Source organism: Centropristis striata, chromosome 4, assembly GCF_030273125.1.
Source record: "Centropristis striata isolate RG_2023a ecotype Rhode Island chromosome 4, C.striata_1.0, whole genome shotgun sequence".
Taxonomy (NCBI): Eukaryota; Metazoa; Chordata; class Actinopteri; order Perciformes; family Serranidae; genus Centropristis; species Centropristis striata.
The window spans coordinates 3,136,290-3,148,661 of record NC_081520.1 but is presented as its reverse complement, the minus strand read 5'-3'; the positions used below and the strand labels follow the sequence as shown (position 1 = coordinate 3,148,661).

General features: G+C 36.6%; 1 protein-coding gene across 1 annotated transcript; it reads right to left on the bottom strand.

Moving 5' to 3' along the window:
* Positions 1-6,279: 6,279 nt before the first annotated feature.
* LOC131969860 (olfactory receptor 52E2-like) lies at positions 6,280-7,215 on the bottom strand. The gene has a single exon (XM_059331083.1). The coding sequence runs from the start codon at positions 7,213-7,215 to the stop codon at positions 6,280-6,282; it is 936 nt and encodes a 311-aa protein (XP_059187066.1).
* Positions 7,216-12,372: the final 5,157 nt, after the last annotated feature.

The window sequence follows — 12,372 nt, the reverse complement described above, 5'->3', positions numbered from 1 at the left end:
TAGTGGCTCGGTTCCGCCACCTAGTGGGCATCTGTTGTACTGCGTTGGAGTGGTTCAAGTCCTATCTGACCAACAGAAGTATGAGTGTAAGCCTTGGTACCTCGGAGTCCAGCCCCGCTCCGCTGCTGTATGGGGTTCCACAGGGGTCGATTTTAAGGCCCCTGCTTTTTTTCTTTGTACTTACTACCTCTGGGCTTCATTTTAAGAAAGCACGGCATCCCTTTTCATTGTTATGCTGATGACAGTCAGATATGACTTTTTATGTGCCCAAAAGAAAAAAGATGCTTTCTCCCTCACACCGCTCCTGTCTTGAACTTTCTGAATTTCAATGAGAAGAAGACAGAAGTGATGGTGTTTGGCCCTAGTGGCCCCTCCTGTAGACTTAGGTCCTCTGGCAGATTTTATAAGGCCGATTGTCACAAATTTAGGTTTTAAGATGGACATTGATTTTAAATTAGATCATCAGATTAGTGCTGTTGTTAGGTCCTGCTTTTTTCAAATCAGGCAGCTGGCTGAAGTGAAGCCTTTTCTTTTGCACCAGCACTTTCAAACAGTAATCCATGCCTTCGTTACATCTCGGCTGGATTACTGTAACTCTTTATACTTTGGAGTCAGCCAGTCCTCCCTCGCACGGCTCCAGTTAGAGCAAAATGCGGCTGCTCGCCTCTTAACTAACTTAATTCTGTCTGTTTTCATGTTGTCTTGTCACTGTACTGAATGAAAACACACAGTCATGGAAAAAAATATTAGACGACCCTTTTTCTTCAATTTCTTGTTCCATTTTCCATGGTTTTCTCGATGATAACCAAAATCATTATCAAGAAAATCATGGTAAATGTCTAAATATCAGCTTTTAAATTAAACTCTTATGAGCTATTTTTGTCATCATTATGTTAGTCCAAACACATGTACTTTTAGTTGTACCAGGCATTAAAATGGACAAGAAATTGAAGAAAACAAGGGTGGTCTAATAATTTTTTGCCATGACTGCATATATTTCTGTATCTGCAGGAGAACATGAGTATCATCTGTGTCTATGGCTCAAAGGTGTATTCGAACCTGGGCCTTATGTGGTATGTGCTCCACCAGGATGCCAAACTTTATGAAAACATCTGAACTCCTACCAGAACTTAAGGAACTGTTGACAGGTAGGAATGACCTGGACCTCATTACGTCAACCAGTTAAAGGTTTCCTTTGCAGGCCACAGAGGTTAAACATTTACCATGGATTATTTTTTAATAGTTGTTGTTCGTGGTGCGACTCTGATGTCTGATTTCATCATGTTTACTGTATCGTTTGGCGGTAATGAGCCCCAGCGGAGCTCCTCTGTTTTTTTTCCCACACCAGACCCCAGAGATGTTTGTGGACACTTGGACACTCTGGAGGCTGTGCAGCTTCATTAACAGGCCAATTAGCACAATTTGCATCCTGGGAGGACTCTCTGCTGTCACCATGGTTACTGCTCGAAACACAGCCGTGTTAGTGCTCCTGTGTGGTACAGTTTGATTTGACCTGACCTCAGACTGGGCCAGGGGGAGGGTCACTGCTGGACAGTTTGTGGCTGATGCCAGTACTACCCACCTCTTGTGGACCGGTCCCCTCTGTGACTTCATGGTACCAGTGAGTGTCACAGTAGGGCTGTAGTGGTTCGCAGAGGAGCCCGGGTTCAAATCAAGCTTGGGGCCCTTCTGTGTGGAATTTGCATATATTTCCTGTCACTTGTCCGGCTGTGTGGTGTTCTATTTGGATAATTATAAGAGGCAGATAGCTCAGATTATTGGCTCCACTGTAGCTTTCCTCTTTCCACGGACCTTAGAGCACAGTTTATGTTCCCACACTGCAAAAAAGCCAACTTGGATTTTTTTTGCCTAAAACAGTGATTTAATTTGGTAAAACTTGGAAATATAAATTATTGACATTTAGGGCAATAATGTAAGTTAGCACAACAAAGGAAGCCAGTTGTCTGCTCAAAAACAAGTTGGTGAGTTGTTGTTACTTATATCTTTAAGTTGGGGTTCACAACAAGGGACAATAGTTCTGCTAACTCTTATTTCTTTGTTGTGAAATTCGGTCATTAGCGAGAGCTAGCGGCTAACTGACGCTAGCGGCTAACTGATGCTAGCAGCGCTGCTTGTTACAGCTACAAGAGTAGCCATTAGCGTATCAATGCTAACTCAAAATTGTGGTCACAACATTAGCTGACATTTCATAGCGGCGTTACAATCGTGCCAGAGAAAACTCAAAAACAAAACTTAAAATATTTAGTTAAATTGTCCAACTTAAAATTTTATCGAAGTTTGTTGCCTTGAAATTTTGAGTTCACCCAACTTTTCTTTTTTTGCAGTGCACAGAGGCAAGATGTGACTGTATTTTATCTTGTTTAGGCTTTGTAACTCATACAGTGTGTTTACATGCACAGTTTAATCGAGCTATGCTTAAAATACGATTTTGCCGTCTAATCGGACTTCTGTCCTTCTCCCAGTTTACATCAACCGAAAAATACTGACTAACTGACGGGAACGTGTCCTCCTCAACACTAGGTGGCAGTATGCGCTGTTTCAGGAGTATAAGACGGCCCCCTTTCCAGTTGACCTATTACGTCATCATAAACAAGTACAAGAACAACAAGATGGATAATCATACAGCTCTGTTCATTTCGTACATAATGTACACGTTACTCGTTGTGCAGATACGGTTCTTGTGGTTATGGTGATTTTGAGTGGCAGACAAGAACGCCGGATGCTGTTGGAGGGCTACAACAGCAGCCTGTCTTCGGTTGTTTTTGTTCCGGGGTCATACAGGGTGGGGGGGGGTGGAGCATGCAGAGCATCTGCACATGCGTTGTCTTGTTATACATGCCGGCGATCACATTATCTGTGTGTCTTAATAGTGTACGTACTGATAGATACGCGCCTGTACACTGCAAAAAAAGGAAAATTGGGTGAACTCAAAATTTCAAGGCAACAAACTTCGATAAAATTTTAAGTTGGACAATTAAACTAAAGTATGTTTTGTTTTTGAGTTTGCTCAACTCTGAATTCAGATTTTTGTCAACTCAACTGTAAGTTCTACTAACTTATAATTTTACATTGTAATAACTGTCTGCTGATGTTTCGACCACAATGTTGAGTTAGCATTGATACGCTAATGGCTACTCTTGTAGCTGTAACAAGCAGCGCGGCTAGCATCAGTTAGCCGCTAGCATCAGTTAGTCGCTAGCATCAGTTAGCTGCTAGCTTTCGCTAATGACAGAATTTCACCGCTTTCCCGCATTTCACAACAAAGAAATAAGAGTTATCAGAACTATTGTCCCTTGTTGTGAACCCCAACTTAAAGATATAAGTAACAACAACTCACCAACTTGTTTTTGAGCAGACAACTGGCTTCCTTTGTTGTGCTAACTTACATTATTGCCCTAAATGTCAATAATTTATATTTCCAAGTTTTACCAACTTAAATCACTGTTTTAGGCCAAAAAATACAAGTTGGCTTTTTTGCAGTGTAGGACAACACACACACACACACACACACACATTGTGTATCACAATGATGGACCGAGCCTTGAACAGCTGTTGGCCTGTCTATGTCATTGGTAACTGACCAATGGAACGCGGTTGCGTGTAAGTCCAACTTCTGTAGACAATGAAATGTGAATAATTACAGGGATCAGGGCTCATTCTGACTGGGATCCTGCCAGAGCTATTTCAGTCTGAGTCCAGCGCTGCATGACCTTACCTGTGACTTAAATAAAGGCCTGCTGCATTGAGACCAGACATTTTCTCTGGTTTTGTTTATTCTTTGGCTTCCAATCTACGAACCTGGAACCTTAACAATGGTAAAAAGATATCTGAAGTTCTGCAACTCTGTCAAAAGACATGTTTGCTTCAGTAGAAAGTGCAAAAAGACTGCTATCACCGTGATAAATGGTCAAATGAATGTGCAGTGAACACAGTGGAGTTATTTCAGTGTCAAGCAGGTGTTGGTCCAAAAGACTGACAGAAAGAGACATGTTTTGCAAATATTGTTTTTTGATTAAGATTTTGTTTTTTGATTAACGGACAGTCTTTGGGTCTGATGCGTCTCAGACTTGTTGATTAGAAATAAATTGTATGTGTTGTTATGCCTAGGGGTAACCTGAGTGTAACACAAAGTGCTCTCCCTTTTTCCCAGTTGCAGTCCAACACAAATCTATTTTTAACAGGGTGAATACGGCCAACAGAACAAACAGAAGCTCTTATTATTGAAACTAACTTACCTATCCACAAAGAAACAGTATAAAAGAAAATACCTGCCTCCCCAACACATTTTTATACTGCATATTCATATTTATTCTGCACTGGAATTCTACTCCTTAATACATACTCCTTCTTTAGACACTTTATTTGTATTTTTACATTTCATTTTATTGTATTTTTATATTTTATTGCTTGAAGTATGCCTAGGTTGTTCTTTTTATTTAATTATTTAATTGTGTTGTTATTGTCTCTGTGTGTAATGCTGCTGCTACACTGTAATTTCCCAGCTTGGGATAAATAAAGTACATCTATCTATCTATCTATCTATCTATCTATCTATCTATCTATCTATCTATCTATCTATCTATCTATCTATCTATCTATCTATCTATCTATCTATCTATCTATCTATCTATCTATCTATCTATCTATCTATCTATCTATCTATCTATCTATCTATCTATCTATCTATCTATCTATCTATCTATCTAAAACAGGAGAAAAAATGTTACCAAACAAAATGGTTACTCTGCACTATATAAAAAGGTTTATTTGTAAATCTGTGGCTTTTTCCTCTTGGATTTGCCACTTTTAATCTCATCAATTTGTGACTTTCGGGTCCGTATTTTATTGTTTTTTTCTTACTTGGCCCTATTATGCTGTCGTAGTTTGGCAACTTTTGCTGCCAAAACATTGTATTAACATTGTGTTTTTTCATATATATATCATTATATATCACTATGAATTTTACTTTTTCAGTTTTTTTCTTAGTTTTATATCACAAACAATACAAATATTTGAAGACATCGTATTGGATACTAAGAACCTACGATGTTTAATTGATCTTTAGACATTAAACAATGAATCAATTTACCTTTTCATGAATAAATAGTTACACAGAATACAGAGGAAATGTTGCAAAGTCTATGTATATATACATATATATATATACACACATTACGATACAATTCAAAACAAATATACTTTTATTACAAACCGATTCGATTTGAATCAATACAATGTGAGAACGATTCGATTTTATTTGATTCTACGGTTAATATTTGTTGTTGATATTTCATAGTTTGTCACTCAAACTATAAAAAACTCAAAACAAACTCAAACTCAAAAGTTTTTTATTTTATTTATCTTCTGATTTGTCAAGGAGTTAAAGATATGTTTTATTGTTGGTATGAACAACAAAAAGACCACAAACATCTTTCTACATTTAATAATGTAAAGAAAGATCGTTCTGGAAGCTTTTTTTCCTTTCATGATACGTTACTTGACCCATTTAGATTTATTATGGATATTATTAAAGTAAAAAAAAACAAAAAAACAGTAGAGAGTCTGTCTGTCAGCAAGAAACACTTTTCAAAAGTAAAAGTACTTGTTATGCAGAATGGACCCACCCAGATTGTTTTATATATTCTAAATATATTATTAGATTAATAATTGATACGTTTATGTATGCAGTGTTTTGATTTTAAAAAGACAGGGCTCATTTTAACGACTTAACATACTGTTATGAGGTTTCATTTATATAAAAAAAAGTCTAATCATTTTAAATGTATCATGTTTTTTATGTTAAATCTCGACCTGAAAAGTAACTAAAGCTGTTAGCTAAATGTAGTGGAGTAAACATATAAATATATAAATATTTGCCTCAAAAATGTAGTGAAGTAGAAGTACACATAAAACAGAAATACTCAAGTAAAGTACAAGTACCTTTAAAGTACAGTACTTGAGTAAATGTACATTACACCACTGACTATGACAGAGACAGGCTTCAATTTATTAGCTTTATTGATCATAATAATAATAATAATAATAATAATAATAATAATAACAACGAGTTTTTGAATATGATAAAGCCCTAAAAAAGGCAATTCATTTTTTGGGAAAAAAAGTATAATAATAATAATAAAAAACGGACCAATTTCAATAGGGTCCTCGCACCGTTAGTGCTCGGCCCCTAATAATAATTGTGTGTTTGTTGGCAGAGAGCTATAGAGGGAAAAAGAACCGTGAATCCCACAGATGTGTTTATCTAAACTGTGTTATTTTCTCTTTCATAATTTTCTTTACACTTTGCCGAATCTCTTGCATTTTAATACCATAAATGACGGGATGCAGCAGAGGAGGGATGACAAAAAAGTTAATACCTATGACAACATTAAAAACTTCTGGGACTTTGTGACCTACACGATTGTAAATGAGACCAAAAAAAGAGGCTGCGGAGAAATTAATGAAGGTCACTAAGTGAGGGGTGCAGGTGTGGAGAGCTTTCCTCTGAGACTCCTTGGAAGTTTTTAGGGTCACGATGAAAATATGAACATAAGAGAGAATGACTAGAAAACAGGGGAAAACGATGAAACAGACGGCGCAGCACATGCCGAACACACTGATGAGAGGCGTGTGTGTGCAGGAAAGGTTTGCAATCGCCAAACTGTCACATAAAAGTTTATTGACTGTGTGACTGCAGAGTGTGAGGCTGGAGGTGAGATAAACCTGAGTGGCCGAGGAGGAGCTGAGGACGAAATAAACCCCCGTCAGCATCAGTTTGACTTTAGTCGGCGTCATGATGGAGTGGTACTGCAGAGGTTTGCAGATGGAAATGTACCGATCGTAGGCCATCAGCGCTAAAAGACAAAATATACAGCAGCTGTATACGTTGCAGAAAAACACTTGAGATAAACAGCCTGCGAGAGAAGTCTCCTTCCTGTCGGCTATGAGGTGTTTAATGATGATGGGACACACGCACGAGCTCCCCATCACCCCGCTCAGAGCCAGGTTGACCGGCAGGATGTACATGGGCCTGTGGAGGCGAGACTCGACACAAATAACCAGAATGAGGAAAAGGTTAATGCACAAACCTGAGACGTAGAGGACAAAAATGCAAACGACAAGTGCAGAGTTATACACACCGAGAGAGCTGTAGACTGTGAAGGTGATGGGGGCTGCAAACACAGAGCTATTCATAGTGAAACATTAAAAAAAACACAGAAATATGCAAACACCGGCTTTGATTCTCACAGTTCAGGAAAGAGAAACAGGCTGATAATCAAAGACTGGAACATTAACTCAGTCATCATGTCAACCCAAACATCTGATACATTCAATGTCTTCTCCTGCTCCACTCAATGGGACCGTCACAAGCGTCTGTTTTTATAAAGCAGACATCCATCTGTGGCATTTTCCTCTGGGTTTTTTTATGCTCTTACCTGATGAAATGTAAATTTAACCCTATAAAGCCAAGTGTATCATATTTGATACATATGTTTTTGAGACCTCTACATCATCAGTGTGATATTTTCTTTTCCCGAAAAACCTGATGAATACATGAATTGATGATTAAAAAAACTGAGCAACAAATTTCACAAAAATACCAGATGTAACAAAAATGATTTGCTGGTTCCTCTGGTGGATCTGTCATTGCTGCGTGAAAACTTCATATCAGCAGATGTATGATGTTGTTTTATATGGAAAAAAATATTTTGTATGTTTGAGGAAAATGCTAAAAGGAAAGTCAAAGTTTATTTGGTTAAAAATATTAGGTTTTATGTGATTATGTCAGTTCAAGAAAAGCAAATTGTGAGCAACAAATTGCACAAAAAGACCTGATGTATCAAATATGATCCGAGTTAAATTCATATATGAAAATTGATATTGAATTTAAAAAAAATGTTAGCCAGTTCAACAAACACTCCAGTTTTGAAAATTCAGAATTTTCTGGCAATTATTTCACGGTTCAGGCTTTATAGGGTTAATTTTTTTTCGTTTATTTTGGTTGAAAGGACGCTACTCTTTATAGAAGCGATGTTTGCCTGGATTCATGATGTCCAGGATTACAATCAATGATACTGGTTAAAGCTGTATTGTTTTTTGTTTTTTTTTTGTATTTTGTTTGTTTTCTGATCAAATGCATTTGACCAATTATTCCTAAACATTGAATCCAAATGGCTATAATTCAATGGTTTGATTCTACAAACTGTCTTTTAAATTTGTGCTGCATTTTGTAATGAACTTTTGTGCTGCACTTTTCTAATGTATTTTGGAATGTATTTTTACTGTTGAAGTTGTTGTAGGACTGTTGAGTATTACTTGTTGGAATGTTTTGACCCCAGGAAGACTAGCGAACTGCCACAGCACAAGCTAATGGGGATCCTTTAATAAAACAAAAAAAACAAAAAACAAAACAAAATGTAACCTTTACAATTTACTGCAACCTCTCAACCGCTGTCCGAAAGAGAGAACCATGCAGGCTAATCTGTCCATCTTGTATTTGGTCATATTTCAAATCTCAGAAAATCACAAATAAAGTCACCAAAACAGAGCAGCAGTCTGATCAAAAGGCGATCACTCTTTTGCAGTGGCTGCCCCGAAGCTGTGGAACAGTTTACCGCTGCATATCCGGTCATCAAAAACTTTGGACAATTTTAAATCGTCTCTTAAGACTCATTTTTTCTCCCAGGCTTTCGAACGTGTGTGAGAAGAAAGTTGTTTCTGTATGTTGTATTGCACATCTCATGTAATATATTATTAGATCAAATTGTCTTTTATTTTTATTTGTGAGTTTATTGTTATTCAATTATGTATTTTGGATTGGATTGGATTTTGTTGTTGTTGTTATTCAGTTATGTAAAGCACTTTGGTCAACCTTGGTTATATAAAAGGTGCTCTAGAAATAAATGTGACCTTGAACTTGATCAGACACTAACTTTTATGCAGCCTGTTCTCCCTCTTCATGTGTACCGACAGCGAAAAACAACCTATATTTACATATTTCACCATCCGCTGTAATGCGTCTGCTGCCATCCTGCTGATGTAGTAGTGATTGACAGCCAAGGGAAGTTAAAAAAGCAGACTTTCACCCAGGAGAGCGCGGTTTGAGTCCCATGTGAAAACAAAAGTAAATCATTCTTAAGTTCAGTTACGTTGTTTACGTAAGTTATATGAATTGTAATTACTTCACTTCCGGCATTTACCTAAATTTATTTACTGTTTAAACTGTCTTTTATAACGTCTTACCAGGAAGTTTTTTGCCCGAAACCTCCGTTTCTCACATTTGTGCTATTTTAGAACAATTTTTGGTTATGCATCACTGGGCCAATTATCTATACATGTCACTTAATCAATAAATTAATTAATTCCCACATTTATTTTTAATAGTGTGTTTTGGTGCATTTAATGGCATATTCATTTATTTATCAAGCAGCAGCCGTCCTCTATACTTAACAACAGTGGTGGAATTTAACTAAGTACATTTACTCAACTACTCCACATAAGTGCAATTTTGAGGTACTTGTACTTTACTTGTGTATTTCCATTTGTGTAACTTTATGCTTCTACTTCACTACAATTTGAGGTAAATATTGTACTTTTGACTCCACTACATCTAGCTGACAGCTTTAGTTACTTTTCAGGTCAAAATTTAACTTAAAAACATGATCAATTTAAAGTGATTAGAATTTTTTTTTTAAATTAACCTCATAACAGTATATTAAGTAGTTAAAATATGCCCTATATTGACTAAAATCAAATGCTGTTTACATAAATGCCGCAACACAAACAATCTAACAATATATTTAGAATATATAAAACAATCTGAGTGGGTCAATTCTGCATAACGAGTACTTTTACTTTTGATACTTTTAATGCTGATATTTTTGTACTTTAACTTCAGTAAGTTTTGAATGCAGGACTTTTACTTGTAGTGGAGTGATTTTGGATTTAACATTAGTACTTTTACTGCAGTGAGGGATCTGAATACTTCTTCCACCACTGCTTAACAAGCTACAAAGTCAAGACAGTAAAAAGGATTTATGTCTAGTGACTAACAACCATTCAGTGAAATATTCAAACCGGCTTTATATACATTCATTTTACACTGACAGGGACAGATTTAATACATCACACAGTTATTACCACTGTTAACTACCACTAGGGCATCTCTTTACGTTACACACAGATTACACACAGTAAGTATTCTAAATTGTTTTACCAAAAGCAAGACTTTTGCATATGATGCGTATTTTGGACATATTCAGTCCGTACATCAGAGGGTTGAAGATCGGCTGGCATGTGAGCCAATACAATGACAAAAAAATGCGCAAAATATTAGGCACACTGCTCATATTAAACCTGGCCTGCACTATTTCAAAGAAAGCTCCGAAAATAAAGTTGAGCATAGAAGCGATGTGAGGCATGCAGGTGCTGAAAGCTTTCTGTCTCATCTGTTTGGAGCCAGAAAAACACACTTTCAGGATCCTGATGTAAGTGCAAATGATTAGAATTATTAGAGAAACTATAACAGTAAAAACGTAACAAAGTCCATAAGTGTTACTGACTGTAGTGTCATAACATGCCAGTTTAACAATGGAGAAGTTGTCACAGTAGACCTTCTGAATGATGTTCCCACAGCGCTGTAAAGGGACACTCAGACACATCATGACAACCGTAGAAAGTACACTGTATAACCACACAAACGCAGTGAGGGCTGCAACCTTGCTGAGTGTCATTTTTCTATTGTAATGTAAAGGATAACAGATAGCAAGGTATCTATCATAAGACATCATGCTTAAGGTAAACATTTCTACACTTCCATAGTAATGCACACAATAAATCTGCAGGTAACAGAAATATGCAGAAACAGTGTGAATGTCAGAGAGGATCTGAACCAGAAGGAATGGAAACAGCCCTGTACTACCCAACAGCTCATTTACAAACAGGCTGCACAGAAAAATGTACATGGGTTCATGTAAGCTCTTGTTCAGACAGATAACCACAATCAGCAAAAGATTGGAACACACAATCAAGATGTAAAGAGACATGAGAAATATGAAGCATAAATATTTAAAAACCCCGGTGTCAAAGTAGGCAACAAGCATAAAAGATGTAACCTGTGAAGAGTTAATCATCCTTTGGTTCATTAAGAAATCAAAACATGCTGCAGATTTTTACGTTTTAGCACTTATATTATACTGTGTATATGCATTTAAATATTTTTTTTCATTTATGTTCATACCACTACATGCAACAACTTTTTAACTATTTAGCATGCTAAAATATATTTTCTCCAATGTGCAATATCTGTAAAATACAATCAGGGAAACAAACACACACAATATATATGTATATATATATATGTAGTTTCCCCCTTTAAACCTATGTTAAGCCAAAACAATGAATAATAGAAACAGAAATAATAGCAAATTCAGTCTTCATGAACACCAAAGAGACAATAACCCCCAACATATAAAACTACATGATACAAAGATATAACCTTCCAGCTCAGCCCCTCCCCAACTGAGCTCCAGCTCTGCTGCTTTTCTCCTTTTTAAAGTTGCTGACTGACGTCATTATTAAAGGGCCCAGGTGGAAATGCAGAGTTGTTTTTTTTACATACAGATAAAACTAAATACACAATAGACGATTATTTGAACCCCTCCTATTATGTAGCAGTTTAAATTGACCAATTTCAAAGTAAAAAAAATATTTTAAAAAATTAGTAAAAAGTATTTTTTTTAAATGTAAAATAAAATGAAAAATGTCATGTAAGCGAATTGTATTTTATATGGTCTTTCCAATGTTCATAAAAAAAGGTTTAACATGCATTTTTCATGAAAAACGATTGAATTATCCTCATTGAACCATGATCTGTGAGAGGTAAAGAACACCATTGCACTAAATATTAATAGAAATGGTTAGTAATGGGGTTAATAATGAAATATGAACAATGTTTATTGTTATTGTACACTTTTGGATAATAAAAACATGCCCCGGCTCAAATTGACCCACGAACATTATTGCTGTTCCTGAGAAACAAACATAACAGGAGGTTAAAGGATGTTTCAAATTACTAAAAATAAATATCCTCCCCTGATGGAAGCACAATGAGGACAGTGTAGCTAGTTCCTCTCTCTCGACCCCAACCATAGACTGATTATCATGACCACGGGCCCTGGACACAAACTCGCCACGGGCCCCTGCCTACACACGCAAACAGTGTGCGCGCAAAGGCTCTCTTCCCATTACGCACATAACAACACCGGGCAACACACAACCACACAAAATAACTGTCATTTTAGGTCTGTTTTGTTTTGCACCTGCCACGTACAGGACGATATACACATAGAC